General features: G+C 39.7%; 1 protein-coding gene across 2 annotated transcripts in view; it reads left to right on the plus strand.

Moving 5' to 3' along the window:
• The window catches only part of SYT1 (synaptotagmin 1), a 192943-nt gene extending 181901 nt beyond the window's left edge, over positions 1-11042 (plus strand). For both annotated transcript variants that reach the window (XM_068560579.1, XM_068560580.1), the window contains exons 7-8: positions 6348-6481; positions 10738-11042. In XM_068560579.1, coding sequence (XP_068416680.1) covers positions 6348-6481; positions 10738-10944 — 341 coding nt within the window. In that variant the 3' untranslated portion in view covers positions 10945-11042. The remainder of the gene's footprint in view (positions 1-6347; positions 6482-10737) is intronic.
• The last annotated feature ends 7554 nt before the right edge of the window (positions 11043-18596 follow it).

The following is an 18596-nucleotide window of genomic DNA, read 5'->3' on the forward strand; positions in this document are numbered from 1 at the left end:
TTTCCAAACCCCAGTTCCCTCACTGGGATTGTTGTAAGGATTAAAGGAGATGATATAATTTATATATATGTACCTAACATATATGTATATGATCTTAAAGTACTCTACAAACATAAAGGAACATTATTATATTAAACCTTGTAATGGATCTTACTGTAAAAATTATTCTCAGCTAAGATTTCATCCATTTTTATTAATTTTACCATGGATCCTGAAACATCTGTACGTAACTGTTATCTTCTCATTGCACGCTCTGTGTTAACTTTTTTTAATTAAAAAATACTTTTTTGAAGGATTTTGTTTTGAGGAACAATGTAATAATTTTTAGAAGATTGGAAAAAATATCAGTTTTTTTCCAAAAGATTGTTTTCTAGACCTATTTAAACTTGACTTTCATCATCAAACCTTGCTAGATAAACAATAGAATTATCTCTTCAGCTTTGGTTGTTGTATTAGTTTTTTGCTGCTGCCATGATAAACAATCAAAAACTTAATTTTTAAAACAATACGTATTTATTATCTTATAATTCTATAGAAGTCTTACACAGGTGTCACTGGGCTAAAATCAAGGTGTCGGAAGGGTCGCGTTCCTTCCTGGAGGATCCAGGCGAGAATACATTGCCTTTTCCAACTTTTAGAGGCCAACTGCATTCTGTGGCAGTGTAGCCGTCTTAAAAGCCAGCAGTGTAGCTTGTCTCTTACCCTTCTTCTATTGTCACATCTCTTTCTGACCACAGCCAGGAAAGTTTCTCTGTTTTTAAGGACCCATGTGATTAGATTTTGCCCCCTTAGGTAATCCCCTCATCTCAAGATCCTTAACCTTAATTACATTTGTGAAGTCCCTTTTGCTATATAAGGTAACATATTCACAAATTCCGAGGGTTAAGATGTGGTCATCTTTTGAGAGAGCTGTTTTTCTGCCTTCCATAATTGTGAACGTTAGGGACAAAAAAAGAAATGTTGTATGTTAAAGAGGCTTGTCAACATATAAAAGTTTGAGGGTGACTTCATTACAGTGTCCTAAAATACCACCAAGTCATAACAGCTATTATGACAGAAAGGAGATGAAGTTCAGCTAGGCTGACTTCAGACAAAAAGAGAGCCGACAAATGGTGAGTGAAGGTAGCAGTGCCACAGTGACAACAAAACCAAATGACAGACCTGAAAATCATCCAAAATGAGGCAATGAATCTGCACTCTTTGTACCTGTAGTTTATTATTGGGAATAAAGAACCTTCTTTCTGATGCCAGTCCATCATTTTCCAGAATGGAAAGTTACACTCATATACTATTAGAGACTAGATAGACATCAGAAAAGAGCCCTTCCTTTCTACCACAGTTTGAAAAAAAGACCCTAACCTTTTTTAAGATAAATTAAACAAATAAAAGAAGCAAACCGTCCCAAGTCTTGCACCTGCTTCAATGGCAACAGGGATTATCTAAATGGTGTTGAAGAAGGGTTGTCAGTATTTAGATGATGAAAGGTTCCGTGAGTGCTTGTTTTGGGCACAGAATAAAGCAGTGCAGCCATAGAGGTACGGAGTCCCTGAGGACAGTAGCCCAACTTTGTAGCTTGCATATTTCCCCATGCTATTTACATGTTTACAAAAACCTAACAGATGTTTGAATGCCATGCATGGTGTCCAGCAGTTGTACTCAGGAAAAGCAACAACATTAGGGAGTCTCATTACAGCCCATTTATCATTTCCATAAAATTATGTCTTATTACGCAATGATCAGGATTTCTAAGCCACTAAGAAACTCTGAATTGACAAGGATTTCCTTTGTGGAACAGCCCCTAAAACAGAACAAATTTAATTATACAGGGTCTTTACTCTGCAGGAGAGGTGATCCTTACTATAAAAAACGTGTGTGTACTTAAAGCATGGGTGTCTCATAGTTAGGTGGGTATGTTTCCATTTAGAAGACTCAGCCATAGTTAGGGAGACAGGAGCCAGGTCTAGATCCCCAAAGAAGTTACTAATGAACTAATCAAGGGATTAGGGCCATCTCCAAAGGGACCAGAATTCAGGGCAAGACTTCAACCAGAGGACACTTAGGAAATCAAGCCAATCAAAGAGTGGATGAAAATGGAGAAGACTGGAGAAAATGGAGACACAATGTAAGACTTTGGATGGCTGAACTAAGAAGATGCTCAAATGTGACCACCTTGGGTACATAACCTATCAGGCTTAGACAGTCAAGACTTATCCAGGCACAAAAGTTGAAAAAGAGTAAGACGTCTGACAACCTGTGGAGTGGGAGAAAATATTTGCAAACCATATATTGGATAAGGGGTTAATATCCAAAATATATAAGAAACTCATACATCTTAATAGCAAAAAATAAAAATAAAATTTTAAAAATCCATTAAAAATGGGCAGAAGTTATGAATGATATTTTTACAGAGAAGATACATAAATGGCCAACAGGTACATGAAAAGATGTTCCAATATCACTAATAATCAGGGAAAGACAAATCAAAGCCATAATGAGATATCACCTCAAACCTACTAGAATGGCTATTATCAACAAGACAAGAGATAACGAGTGCTTGCAAGATGTGGAGAAAAGGGAACCCTCATGCACTGTTGGTGGGAACATAAATTGGTGCAGCCAGTATGGAAAACAGTATGGAGGTTCCTCAGAAAAATTAAAAGTAGAGATACTATATAATCCAGCAGTTCCACTCCCGGGCATGCATCAGAAGTAAATGAAATCACTATCTCAGAAAGATATCTGCATTCCCACGTGTCCGTTGCAGCATTATTCACAATTGCCAAGACATGGAAACAACCTAAGTGTTCATCAACAGATAAATGGATAATGAAAGTGTGGTATATATAAAATAGATTATTATTCAGCCACCAAAAAAGAAGGAAATCTGCCATTTTTGACATCATGGATGGACCTTGAGGGTGTTATACTAAGTGAAATAAGTCAGACAGAGAAAGACAAATACTGCATTATCTCTCTTATATGTGGATGTAGAATCTATTAAAAAGCCAAATTCATAGAAAAAGAGAGTAGAATAGTGGTTGCCAGGAGCTGAGAATTGAGGGAAATGAGGAGACATTGATCAAGGGATACAAACTTCTAGTTATAAGATGAATAAGTTCTGGGGATCTAATGTACAGCATGGTGACAATGCTGTGTTGTATACTTGAAAGTTGCTAAGAGAGTAGAGCTTAAATGTTCTCACCACACACAAAAAAATACTATAATTATGTGAGGTGATAAATGTGTTAACTAACCTTGTGGTGGTCATCACTTCACATACATATGTATATCAAATCATCACATTGTACATCCTAAACTTACACAATGTTACATGTCAATTATATCTCAATAAATATGGGGAGGAAAAAAAAAGAATAAGCTCTAAGTTACTGTCAGTCTTGGTTATGATTAAGATGGGAATTTTGCCTGTAAAGTAAGTTGCTTTGGTACCTGTATCAGGATGGATCTGCAAAGGCAAAGACTAACTCTGCCCATTCGTAGCAGCCCCACACCTGCTCCTCTTCCAGCCCCCTGTCCCCTCTTGTAAGTATCATGAAATTATAGAATATCTCTGAATCATGGTCAGAAGTGGCAGATTCTGCTTTTGAAAGTGGGAGACCAGCAGTGTTACCTCTCTGACCTCACTGCCTACCTCTCCCCACCTTCTTGTTGTCTGCCTTGTGTCTGCCTTCTAGTTCCGCAGACACACAGAAGGACAAGCACCTTAGGGCCTTGCATGTGCTGCTCCTTCCGACTGGTTCAAGCTTCCACCACATCTTCCAATGACTCACTCCTTCTTGTAATTCGGTTTTTAGCTCAAACCTGGCCTCCTCGGTGAGAACCTTGTTGATCAGTTTTTCTGAATTACCTTGTTCTCCCCCAGGCATTGATCACATCGCATCAGAGTTCATGTTGAAATCTGAAATTATCTTGTTGGGTTTTTAATTTGCTTGCTCAAATGGCAGACGCACAAGGAATTTTCTTGTCATTTACTGCGTTAAATGAATAAACAGATAGTCACCGTGCTTCTCTTGCAAAACCCTGTGCCTTAGTTAAGTTGATGAAGTTTCAACACATGAACACAGGAGCCATAAACATTGATTTGTGAGTATTTAGTATTTGGGTATTTTGTCAGTGCCAAGGAGCAACTGGAGACTTGACCATCTTTGTAAAAGTGCAAGGGGCTGGGATGGAGGACCCAGAGAACTTCATAAGCAAACAAGGTCTCTGAACCAAAAATCAGAGTTGCCTGTGAACAGCAAGATGGATTATCAGTAAAAAGGGCCTTTTTTCCCCTTCATTTGCAATTATTTACAGTGCCTTTTTTTTAACTGATCAACTATGTAGTTGGTAGACTTGGTTTCTCATCGCTTTGTCTGGCTTTTAAAGATATTCTTCATTTTGATGAAAATCTTCATTACGAGCCCCTGACTGGATGTAACATTAAAAACAAAAACCCCGAACAACACATATTCAAGTAATGTGGGCTTTGGGGCAGTGGGAAGAAGACAGGACTAAAAGTAAGGAGACCAAGATTATGAGGCCAGCCCTAAATTAGTTCCTCTGATTCATTCAACAAAAATTGTATACTGCCAGGTACTGTTTAGTAAATTCAGTTAGTGAATATGACAGACAAAGTTTCTGTCCTTCAGGAGTTATGTTCTACTAGGGGATAGGAAGAGGGAGATAAAAACCACCTTTTCTGGTCTGCAGTTTTATCTTCTAAAAGTACAGTATGTGGGCATTAAACTAGATTATCTGTAAAGTTTCTCCCAGCTCTACACATTCTGAAAGAAAGGAAAGTAATTTTGGAAGGCTTGGCAGTGGTTATTTTAGGGGAGTAAAATCATGGATGATTTAAAATTTCTTCCTCTTTTTGTTTATCATTGCTTCCTCATATTTTTTCTATAATAAGCATGTATTACACATCCGATGGAAAAATGTTTAAGAAAACAGATTTTACTATCAAACCTGGGTACTGGCTCTTAATAGCCTGAAGGGAGGTCATTCACCTGTTAGTAATGAGAATCGTCTTACCCCTCCAGGGACTTACTTATTTCTTTGCCTTTACCTAATGAGGCTTTGGGGAAACTGCTAAGGCAATCTTTCTGCTCCTTTTCTCATTAGCTCCGTGTGTGCTACCAGCTTGTTCTCTTTTCCCTGAATCCTTGAAGCTCTTCTCTACCTAGAAATGTTCTGGCACAGATCCTGGTTATCTCTCTTTCTCTCTGTCTCATACACACACACACACACACACACACACACACACTCACACACACACACTCAGACATGTGGCCTCTTGTCACCCTTCAATATTCACATCTTACTTTAAATGTTACCTCTGCAGAAAGGCCTTACCTGAGTGATCTAAGTATAAGAATTCCATTCTTCCCTTAGACTCACCATACCTCTGGGAGTCTCTACCATACATCTCTCTGCTCTTTCCTTCCAGAGCACTCTTCTCAACTTATAATTTCATATATATTTCTTTTCTTTACAAGCTTATTATCTATTTCCGCCACAAGTCTGAAGTTCCATCCTGAAAACAGGGATGGTCTGATTTGTTCACAGCTATACTCCTAGGGCTTAACTAATATTGTTTGAGCAAATGAATAAATGAAAGAATGAAATGTCTCCTTTGTCCTCTCTCTGTCAAGAGTTTTAATTCCCATGCAGTGGTATACTGAAGCCAGTTCTTTGCCAGCTCACAAGAGCCAATTGTTAAATTTTCAGGAATTTAGTGAGCCAATTGTTAAACTGTTAGCTTGAAATCAGCCATGCTGAGAGTATTTATACCATGGACATTAGCAAATGCTACATGTCAAGATTTCTTTTTCGCAAAAAGCTGGTTTACCAGCACACCAATCCTCTCATCTCCTAAATCCAACTATAAATATTGAGATATCATGGCAAAAAAACATGGCCCATAGGTTACTTAAAATCTTTCAATAAAAAAACGCTTGAAATTTAAAAAACAATACTAACTACATGCTACACAATTATTTTCCTGTCAGGAATACTTGGACGTTTTATAAGCTAAATTATAATATAAAAATATGTGTCTCAAGGCTTCCCTGGTGGCGCAGTGGTTGAGAATCCGCCTGCCAATGCAGGGGACACGGGTTTGATCCCTGGTCCGGGAAGATCCCACATGCTGCGGAGCAGCTGAGCCTGTGGGCCACAACTACTGAGACCCGCACACCTAGAGCCCCTGCTCTGCAACTAGAGAAGGCCCAAGCACAACAACGAAGACCCAACACAGCCAAAAATAAAGAAATAAATTAAATAAATTAAAATATATATATATGTGTCTCTGATTTCCTAAAGTTTTTGTTTCTGTTTTTCAGATCCTTATGTAAAGATTCATCTGATGCAGAATGGCAAGAGGCTGAAGAAGAAAAAGACAACAATTAAAAAGAACACACTTAACCCCTACTACAATGAGTCATTCAGCTTTGAAGTACCCTTCGAGCAAATCCAGGTAATGTCAAACATATTTTTTCTTCCCATTCAATTTCATTTCTTCAGATCACATAAATTAAACACGCAGATCTTGTGAATTATCAGTGCATATGCCTCCATTAGAACCGCTATTCTTATTCCATGCACATTTAATGCTCAAACTACATCAAGAGGGAAATGATAAAATATACAGCACAGGATGTGCTGATTCATCAGCCAAAAACAGCTGTCATTCTGTTGAGCAGAAATAAAGTAGGAAAAAGAACATCGACAGAACCACTCTACTAATTCAAAAAGTACATCCACAAAGGTTAAAAGGTCAAGAGAAAATAAGCTTTCACTCTTGACTCCCAGGCCACAATATGTAATTCTCATTATCACCTCTTTGTAGCAAAAAAAAAAAAAAAAAGTAGTGATAAAGGAAATATTTTGGTTGATGCTAAATATGCAACATCTTTAATCTTTCACTATTAAAAAATAATTAACAGTAGAAAAATTAGGCTAAGTTGTATTTTTCATTGTTTAAATTTAGCTTCCTGTTTCTGAGTTGGAATGGATGGTTATTTTTGTAAAGACAGAACCTTAATTTGCTAGATAATATTTGTTATGATAGGAAGTATCCTATTAAAAGACCTTGTGGTTAACATGTTCAAAATAGGATGTTACATGTAGACACAGTGATAGCATATGATCTTATTATTTTGTCATTCTTAAATATTTTTAGGTTTTTTACCTCATATTCATAGTTAGGCTATTGGATCCAAAGTTCGCATCCATTAATTATGGGCTATTCTTGCTAATCTTTAATGGGTATCAGAGAGTCAAATTTCTTAAAGCAACACTATTTTTACACTTTATAAAAAAATTGACGTGCGTCTATCTTTTCAGTCCTATAGAAGTTTGCTCATGACTTGAAGGAGAGATGAAGGGTAGGCATCAAAACTACAGCATGGAACCTTCTAATGGTCCAGAATAACAAAATGCAGCAAATATTCTTCGGTTGCATATTTTTATTTTTAACCTAGTCTTAAAATACAGTACTTTAGGAATGAATCACACCTCTATTCCATGAAGAAAGCTAATGTAATAGCTACATTTATTGTATATATATTTTGTACCTAGGCCCAAGGTAAGCACTTTACCTGCATAATCTCATTTAATCCTTACAATAACCTTATAAGCAAGGTACCATTATTACCCCAATTTTATATACATATAAGGAAACTGAGGCTTAGAATTGTCTCATATATAAAATAGGAATAATAACAGAATCCATGTCAAAGTGAGACTATGCATGTAAAAGCATTTGGAACGGTGCTGAGCACATACAAACGCTCGGTAAATGGTTCCCCTCATTCTTACTCACAATGCTAATGTTGTCTTTTATTCAAATTAACATTTTATGTATTAGAAAATGGATCTAACAATAAGATTAAAACAATATGTAAATCAGCACTAATCCAACAGAACTCTGTAAGGATGGAAATGTAATCGGTATTGTCCAATAGGGTAGTCACCAGCCATAGGTAGGTCATGAGCACCTCAGCCACTAGTGTAATCAAGGAACTTTAATTTTAATTTATTTAAATTTAAACAGCTACATGTGGCTAGTAGCTACTGTATAATATAAGGCAGTTTTTTAAGTCATCAGTAATCCCACCATCCTCACATTAGTTCATGGTTTTTATATAACCTTTCTTATATACATTTTCACATGGCAGCCGATTATACATACTTATTTACTTTCAATAGCTGTTATATAAGTAAATGACATTGCAGAAGACACTGATTCCCTGTCCCCAGTCACTTGTTTACTAGCCTGAACCAGTGAGCTCACTGCTTTGGACCCACTGGCAACCTAAGACATCCAATTTCTCCAACAATTCATTTTGCAATATTTATTCAGTGAACTCTTTTTTGAGTTCTGAGACATTATTCCTATGGAAACTAAAACCTCCTGGCATTTTGTGTTTTAATTCCACAAAACAATATGAGGCAGGACATTGAGATGAAAAATCCTATTGTAAATCTTCTCCTGTGAGCTACAATTCTATACCTTTAAAAAAAAAAAGTACATGTCCCTTTTCAACTATAAATTCCAGCAAATACAAATATATTGAAAATGAAGCACATTAAAAACAAGATGTATGCTGGGTTTCTGGGGCAGCCTTTCAGAGAAGATAACATTTTGTCAGGACAGAGAGAACCTCAGCCCAATACAGAGTCCATGAGGCATGGAAATAATGAACATGCCTTTGACTGCATCCCTTCTTCACTGCTCCTAAAGTCAATTTGTTCTTTTCTTTCTTCTTTTCCCCAAGAGGCTGCTTTCCTAGTCTTTGCATTTCCCTAGAGAAAATAATTGAGCATTTAACATGCTATAATAGGGGCTTAGGTTTTATTTACCCTGAGGTTATACGATTGTTTGTCTTTCTATCTGTCTCTATCCATATGAAATACATTGAGAGAAGCAAACTATGCTGATTTCCAAAAGCATATGAAAAGGTTGCAAACCACCCCCCACCAAAAAACGTATAGACTACATATGCAGCTGAAAAAATTAACCCAAGGCCTTTATAAGGATATTTTGTCTTGATTGCTACTAATCAATACATTCCTAGGGGAAAGAATCAAAATTCACTCTAACTATTCACTCCAACCTCCAAAATCCTTGTTACTTTTGTGCATGACGACCCTACTGTCCCTGTCCCTCATTCCTTGCAATATGACTGCATCCAGATGAATTCGCTTGGGAAAGGTGCTCAGAACCAAGGTGATTCTGTTCTTGGTTTCGAATGCCATCCAGTGAATAGGTAATCCCCTTGATAATGGAATCAATCCAAGGCTGCACAAGGAAAGATGGAAATTTGTTTCCTTTACTGCCCATGTGTTGCATTTTACATTCTAAATTCCACTTTCAGAAGTGATCATTTTCTCTGATCTGAAGCTGTATGTTGGTGACATCTCTCAGTACATTTGTCCAATAATGCAGTCCTCAGAGTACAAAGCCCAGTAGAGGACCACAGCTGGGCAGGATCTTCATCTGGCCCTGGCTTCCATCATTACATTTTCTGCTTCTTTTGACTCTGGCCACCAAATGCTACACATTCTACTTTATTCTAAATTTTTCCTTTATCTTTTCCCTTGGTTTCTAGATTGGAGCCATTGCCTATTTTGACTAAGCAAATTCATTACTTAGGAAGAACTAAAACATACTTTTAAAAAGTGTTTCTTTCGTGTCAAAATGGTATGGGTTTGCTTTCACCAGTTCAAAAAAGTAAGGCATTAAATAAACCCTCACAACCTAATGGAATCACTGGAGTAAATCTTGTGTGGCCTAAAGGGTTATTCCATTTGATGTCAGTGCTGGATACACAGTTACTTAATAAATGCTTATTGAGAGAATTTATGAATGAGAAAAATTATCTTTAGTTAATTACTACTTTTCTAAGACTTTCACTCTGTTGTCACACTTTAATCTCACAATAATCATGTGATTAGCTGAAATTCTATATTAGTTTTATGTAAAACTATGCTGGCTCTTCCCACCTGAAATAGGATTGCAGTACATGGTTGCTTTGAAAATTGTAACCAAAAAAAAAAAAAAAAATGATCTGAGTACTAATGCCAGAAATTTTGCTGATGAAACAATGGAAACAACTGGATTTAAAGGTGAACACAGGGGACTGACTTCCCTGGCGGTCCAGTGGTTAAGACTTTGCCTTCCAATGCAGGAGGTGTGGGTTCGATCCTTGGTCAGGGAGCTAAGATCCCACATGCCTCACGGCCAAAAAACCAAAACAGAAGCAATACTGTAACAAATTCAATAAAGACTTAAAAAAAAAAAAAAAGAATACAAGTTGACATGGGCAGCCGGGCATGGTATTTTATAACATGGACTCCGGAAACCAAACCACTCACTTCTTATATGACTTCAGGCACGTGATTTAACTTCTCTGAGCTTCAGCATCTTATCTCTATAATGTCAATGTTAACAGGATCTATTGTAACTGAGTAGTTCACATGAAAGACTTAGAATTGTGCCAAAATTAACACTTACTGAGTATTTTGAAGATGCTGAAGAAGATGATGATGATATAATAATGGCAACAGGGACTGGACTCGGGTTTTCACGTTCAGGTCATTTTCCTCCTTGTTCTGGTGTTTGGAGATCGGGTCTTCTTATTTCCGACTGCTTTGATCTCAAGGAAGCTTGGTAGAAGGGCTTTATCTCTAGAGCCGGATGATTAATGTTTGTTTTGTGTCCTCTTTCAGAAAGTGCAAGTGGTGGTAACTGTTTTGGACTATGACAAGATTGGCAAGAACGATGCCATCGGCAAAGTCTTTGTGGGCTACAATAGCACCGGGGCGGAGCTGCGACATTGGTCAGATATGCTGGCCAACCCCAGGCGACCCATTGCCCAGTGGCACACCCTACAGGTAGAGGAGGAAGTTGACGCCATGCTGGCCGTCAAGAAGTAAAGGGAAGAAGAAGCCTTTCTGCATTTGCCCACTTAGTGCTCTTTAGCCAGTATCTGTAAATACCTCAGTAATATGGGTTCTTTCATTTTTCCAGCCATGCATTCCTAACACAATTCAGTGGTACTTCAAATCCTGTTTTAATTTGCACAGATTTAAACGTAGAGAGCCCCTAAGCCCTTCGTCATACCACTGCCCTCCAAATCTACTCTTCTTTTAAGCAATATGATGTGTAGATAGAGCATGACTGAAATTATTTATTGTATCACACCGTTGTATATACCAGTATGCTAAAGATTTATTTCTAGTTTGTGTATTTGTATGTTGTAAGCGTTTCCTAATCTGTGTATATCTAGATGTTTTTAATAAGATGTTCTATTTTAAACTATGTAAATTGACTGAGATATAGGAGAGCTGATAATGTATTATATGGTAAATATAGTATCATCTGCATTCCAGCAAAAATATCAACTTGTAAGGCACTAGTACAGTGAAACTGACATCTTAAAGGACAACTTAAATCTGAGCTTTCTATTGAATCATATGAGCACCAAGATACACTGACACCACATATTCGGTGGATGAACCCAATTTTGTAGAATTTCTTCACAGGCAAATTAGCATGATCTGAGCAGCGTCCAGCCTGACCTCCAGGAAGTATAGCCACAAACCAGAATAGCATCTGTCTGTACATATGAACAGAGCTCAAGTCATGCTTCACTCTTACATTCGAGGAAGCAACTGAACAGGGGTCAATGATTTCACATTACTGCATATAGAGTAATGACATGATGGTGTTCCGTGTGTGTGTATGTGTACGCGTGCATTTGTTTGGGGATGGGGTGGGTGGGAAAGAAGCTGAGGGGAGAAGAAGTCAGCATTTCTGAAATACTGCCTGACTATTTAAAAAGAAAAAAGTAGCTCTCCGTTAACACCTTTATACAAAATGTGCATCCTGTGAATACTGTTCCAGATCTCACACCTACTATAACTTCAAAAGGTTTGCACATCAGACTTTGTAACAAAATATTTTATTATACAAAACCAGATTAGAAGGAATGCAGAATATTTTTAACACAGCAATCTGTGCTTATGACACAAAATTACTTTGTGGTAAGCAGACAGTATTGTAATCCCATCAAAAGAGGAAAAAATAAAACAATTAGCCATAGTTCTGAATGCACTTCCATTAAGCCAAAACAGACAGCTAGTGATCTTTTTATATGCTCTTTTTACGTAAATAAGTTTTAATTTGTCCTTTAAAAAAAAGGTGAAACAAAACCAAGAATAAGTTCTAGAAAACTGGAGCAACCTCTTATGTATACTAGATGCTTGATTTAGGAGGAGTTTTTAAATGTTTTCAGTGTTATTATGTAGTAAATGGCACTATTACGAAGCTACTAGTCATTCCATAAGAGTCTTAAAGGACTGCTCTGTGTAACACTGTGACTGCCCTGTGTGCTTAGACACGTAATGTAGTTTCCTCAGTGGATAGCACTCAATCTATTCCGTAGTGATATTGTAACAATACTGCCATTCCCTTCTACTGCACTGCCCAAGGTGTGTGTAGCACAAACCGTTCTCATTACAAAGGACCAATTCAGCACTGAAAAGCTATGCATAGGATAAGAAAGATACAAAGCACGGGGTGGAACACACAGCATTTTGTCAAGCACTGTGCAATATTCCATATTTTTCCCCACTGTGTTAGACCACCACTTTGCCGAAAGGCAGCCCATGATCTCACACTGCATGTAGCCTTTTCTCCCACTCACCTCTGCGACCCTTTTCACTCGCAGGCCACAGAGACTAGTGATGTTCTGAAGTGAAAGTTTTGTCTCCAAAAATACCAAAACAACACGAAGGAAAACTAAGCATTAGCCTCACGTTCAGACTTTCAGATATCACGCCATGGCTTTTACAACTGCAAAGAGAATTCAAAAAGGGCTGATGGGAAGCTTCAAACACAGGGTTGGCTGTTTCCTGATAAAGCTACAATTCCTGTCTTGTTCTTTCCTCATCAAAGAAGAGGCAAACCCTTTGGCCTTTCAGCCCAGTCGTAGCAAACTCCTTAGAACTGGGATAGACCTGGAGGACAAAGGGAGAATAACATCTCCCTCTTCCATGGATGGTCCATACTTTTTTTCAAAAGGTAGATAATAGAAAATGCACAAGTCACGATGTGAGGTTAAATACCAGTTTGAACAGAAGATTCAAATGAGACTCCTTCCAATTTAAAAGATCAGACCCTACCAAAGAGAGGGAGTTGACTGACTTTTTAAAATTCCTTGAATACCGGAAACTGACATTTGATTTCACCATATTTCAGCTTTAAGTTGTTCGCGCTGAAACCAACATTTTGAAACAAGCAGGCTCGAGCTGCTGAATACACATCATTTCTTGCATTAAAGCACGATTAATGCATTCTCTTGCAACACCGCCAGACGTGGGATATTGTCACGATAGAATTAGTTGGTACTACGCTGTCACAAGTCAGTGACCGAACCTGCTTTAAGACCAAGATTCATCCTCCAGTAAGCCACATGTAACTTTCTGACAAAGCTGTGTAAAGTATTAGAATCTGATGCTCTAGAAAGATCCTAGTTGCCTTTGTGTATATTTACTGCCTGCTTGAGTGCTTCTCTGTGTGGGTTTTCTCTGTATCTTGTAGAAATGTTGGGGTGTTTTCTTCTGCCATACGGCTCGTGGCCCGCGGGTCAACTCCTTAGCTGTATCTTACCTTCATTTCTGATGAGGTAGTTTAAGTTTTGTTTCATTTCGTGTAGTGAATTCCACAGTAGTTTTCTGATTGTTGTTAAAAATGACTTAACATATTACACAGATATTCAATAAAAATGTTTTATTTCCTGTTGATGTCGCTGCCTTTCAACCCTTTTTCTTACCTGACTCTGGTGGGGAGTCCATGGCCTACTGACTTTGGAGCCTGCTGGAAGCAGGGGCAGCTAAACAAAAGCTTGCACTGAATGCCACCCTCTGAGTCATGTCTATGAAGACAGAACGGCTGGAGGGAAAACAATGCCCAGAGTGCATTGGGCCGTTCCTGCCCAGTGTTCCTGGGCATGCCTTTCTCAACATGTGTCTCTCTGTTCCTGTTTATGATCAGTTCACCAGGCACACTTTCAGGCTTCCTGCTCTGCCCAAAATGTGTCCTCCAGGATTTTCAGACTCTAGAGTCTGAGTCCCATAAGCCTCTCCAGAATGGAACTAAAAATAAGATATTTTAAAGCCAGTTTTCAAAGGAGAGCATGACACAGTAAATTCCCTGCCTACCACAATTACTAGGTAAAACAAGTAAACATCTTTCCCCCACTAAATGCAACAGGTGCCTGCTGTGTACCGTGTTTTTCCTGGGTGATGGAGATACAACAAATGATGTAATAAGGTTCACCTGGTCCCAGAGAGCCCACAGTCTCAGGCGGACATGTAAGTGCAGTATCCCAAGACGCTATGATACACCCTGAGTCCCTGAGAACTTTCACCAGACCAATCCTAGTGGACACGATGGTGTGCCGCCCTCACTCCCCTTCAGCACCTAGAAGCTGCTAGAAACCTTGCCTGCTGACAGCGCACAGCCCTGTCCCTCTGCCCTCTGCTGAGGATCCTGCCTTACCTGAGGTCACACGTCCTCCCAGGGGGTGCAGCTCACACTCCGTGGCCCACAGCGGACCGCTTGCGCTGTCATGGCCGAGACGGTTAGTTGATAGCGCTTTTGCAACCGCAGTGCCGTTCGACTTCTCCCTCTGCCCCATCAGTCGTCCTCACTCCTTCACGGGTGGCGTTCCCAAGGGACCTCGCCAATAAGACTCCTCCTTCTCAGAATCTATATCCTGGCGATCCCAGTCTTCTCTGGGGGAAGAGATAGGAAGAGAAGGTTCCTAGAGAATACGATACCAGAGGGAAATCCTAAAGGAACTGGTAGGAGTTATCCAAGTCCACGAGTGGGCAAGAGTGTGGCAACATTTATCTCATTTAAAAAGGCTCAAGGTTTACTCATGATAAGGTCTGTGACAGCTGCCTGTATCTTACTCCCTTCAGCAGCTTTTGCTGGGCCCTGCCAAATAAGGGTAAGGACTAAGCCCAAGCAGCTTAGACAGCCAGGGAAAAGGCCACCTAATTACTGTTTCTGAGGAAACAATTGGCAGAGGTCTAAATGTAAGTTGAGAAAAGAAAATTTGAGACCTGTGAGGGTAAGGAGCAAAAAAAAAAAAAAAAAAAATCAGCATTATAAGTAAAATTGTTCAGTTTTCAATGGTGAGCATTTTGTTTTCCTTAAATAGCTCTTGACATTAGTGTACAAAAAGAATGTTTCTTAATGAAGTACCAAAAAGAAAAATCACCATATCCTTTTTCCAATGTCTGTATTTCAAATAAGGAATTTAATATAAGAAATTGGCCCCATAAAAGATCTGAGAAAGCCAAGCAGAGACAGCAGGTTAACCCAGAGGTGAACAGATGCCACCTGTAATTACGTGCTAGGGCTGCCCTGACAAAACACCACAGACCTGGTGGCTTAACCAACGAAAATTTATTCTCTCACAGTTTTGGAGGCCAGAAGTCTGAGATCAAGGTGTTGGCAGGGTTGGTTTCTTCTGAGATCTCTCTCCTTGGCTTGTAGGTGGCATCTTGTCCCTGTGTGTTCACCTGGACTTCCCTCTATGTGTGTCTGCGTCCTAACCTCCCCTTCTTATAAGGACATGAGTCATATTGGATTAGGGTCCACCCTAATGACCTCATTTACACTTAATTACCTCTTTAAGCACCCTATCTCCAAATACAGTCACATTCTGAGGTATTAGGGGGTTAGGACTTCAGCATATAAATTGGGGGTGGGGCATAACTGAGCCCATAACACCACCCTTAAGGCTGGAAAAGCAAAATGGAGAAGAGATGTTAACGCAGCCCAGAACCAGAGCGGAGGGGCCAGAACCTGCGGGAATTAGCATGGAACCACCACAGGGTCTCGGGTGCTGGTGTTGGGACCAACAAAAAGGCTCCCCATTGGAGGCCCTGGAACCGCCAGAAGACCCTCTCCAGTAGCAGCAGTTCACTCTTGCTAGAGGAAAGCCAACAGAAGGGGGAAACAGGAAGAGAACCCCTTCTCCTCCTCTCCTCCCTTCCAGCTCAACCAGGGCCTCCCGCCAGCATAACCTCATCAGAGTCAGCTGGGGAGGGAGTCTGGGAAATAGCCTGCTGGGTCTTAGAGCCGGCCACCGCGTACATAGCCAGCACAGAAAGGTGGGAATGAGGGTGGAGAAAAAGCAGGCAAATGACCAATACTTTTGGTGTCTCAGTCCATTCAGGCTGCTATAAACAAGAACATCGTAGACGGGGTGATTTAAACAACATATATTTATTTCTCACAGTTCTGAAGGCTGGGAAGTCCAAGATCAAGGCACCAGCAGATTGTCTGGTGGGAGGTGGTCTTCTTGCTGTGTCCTCACATGGGGGAAGGGACAAGTGAGCTGTCTCTGGGGTCTCTTTTATCAGGGCACAATCCCATCCATGAGAGTTTCACCCTTGTAACCTAATCACTCCCAAAGCCCCCCATGCCACCTTCTAATACAATCAGTTTAAGTGTTAGGATTTCAACATAAGAATTTCAGGGGGACATAAACATTCAGTCCATAACATTAGGAAACCTTTAGCAGCTGCACAGACTTTCTAAATGCTCTGGTTTCTTCCCTGTAGGATTCAGGTGTTCTTATCCGAGCCACACCTGATGAAACAGGTGCAAGAAATCACATTCTTCCATTTATGCAGAGAGTTGACTAATACAGATTTGAAAATTCCAACCATGATTGCCGTTACCCGCTCCCTGCAACACAACTTTATTACATATGCACAGGACTCTTTGATGTGTAGCAACTGATTTAAGCTGCACACAAATCTTTACTGTAAAACAGTCAGACGGTGACTTTGGAATAAGAAGGTAAAAAAAGCAGGAAAATAAAAATGAGAAATAGCCTGATACTAAATGTACAAAGAAATTTTCCAAAGCATACAGAATAATAATTATGCTGGAGGAACCATCAAGAGGGAGCAGTAATAAAACCACCATGCAAACTTGCTGATGATTTTTGTGTGATCTAAGTTCTGAGGCTGCCTGTAAGTTACCTGCATTTTAAAGTCTGCATTTCAGCCATACTGATTCCTTCCCCCTCCCCAACCAATACATATCCCCAAAGTTCCCACACTCATCCTTCTTCTTGGACAGTAACCATCTTGCCAGCAAAGGCTTTTTCCCTGTGCAAAATGGACTTGCCCTCGCCAGGGCACACACAAGGTTAAAAAGGATTTTGTACTGAACAAGTCAGGGCTCACTTCCTTCTCAGCTGTCCACTTTACTTCGGTCACTTTCCTACCTCCTCTGGCCTGGGAGTGCAGCAAAGAGGTGACATCCTTTATAGGCAGGATTTTTTGAGTTGCCTGTGGAAGGAACCCAATTCAAGCTGGATTAAGGAGAAAAAGAGTGGGAGGGAAAGGGATCCAGGGGAGGGAGGGAGAGAGAAAGACAGAGACAGAGAGAGGAACTATTGGCTCATCTAACCAGGAAGTTCAAGTTATGATTCCATTCAGAAACAGCTGGATCAAGGGTCACAAACAATGTCATCATTCTCTTTCTCCCTCCTCCCCCGCCCCACCCCTGTCCAACTCTGTTCCCAGTATTACTTCACTGTCAAGTTCCAGTGTCTCCATGATGGCCCCTAGCACCTCCAAACTTCTATTCTTCCAGCTTAGCACGTTTGCAGAGAGTGCCACTTTCACAATTACGTCGCTAAAGTTCCCAGACCTGACGTACATGCTTGGGGCACGTGCCCTCCTCCTTAAAATAACCACTGTGGCCACATGATGCAGTGTTCACTTTGGCCAAGCCTAGGTCTTGTCCCACCCCAAAAGCCACAGAGATGGAGCAAGGATAGTTACTCAAAGGAAAATCGGAGTGCTCTTACCAAGGAAGAAAAGTGGTACTAAGCAGACAAAAACAACGTGCATCTACTCTTTGGCCCTGGTTCGCCTCTGCCCCAAGAGGAGGGAAGCTGAAGGTACAAACCCAGCCACGGCAGTAGCCTAGTCATTTTTCCTTTTGGCCAAAAGCACTATCAGGAAGGAAATTTTGAAAGTATGCACCACCTTTCAACCACCTGAAAACATCCATTTTCACCTTCCTACTTATTGCCAGGAAAACCAGTCAACTGCTATATATTTTAAGCAGCCTCTTTTGGAAAGCACTGAGATATGAACACAACTTTAGATTCCTGAATTTGTAAAAAGAATTTGTTATTATTATAGAAACTTAACAGGAAGAAAGGGAAATAGGAAAAATTCACTCTACATACCTTTCTTGTTTTTACAAATGGACTGACTGCCTTGGTCCATATATACAATCACCCTTTAAATGGTGATTGTATAGAATTTAGTATCAACTTCTTTCACTTAACGTGAAACACAAGATTTTTTTCTTGTCGCCACATAGTCTGGAATTCTTATTTTTAACGGCCACCTGACTTTTCTTCAGATAGACAAACAAAACTGTATTTGACCATTTCCCTCATAGCAGATGTTTAAGTTGTTACTAATTTGTTTCTTATATAAATAACATTGCAGCGATACTTTAGTGGAGATTTTATTTATTT

This window comes from Eschrichtius robustus, chromosome 13 (assembly GCF_028021215.1).
Source record: "Eschrichtius robustus isolate mEscRob2 chromosome 13, mEscRob2.pri, whole genome shotgun sequence".
NCBI lineage: Eukaryota > Metazoa > Chordata > Mammalia > Artiodactyla > Eschrichtiidae > Eschrichtius > Eschrichtius robustus.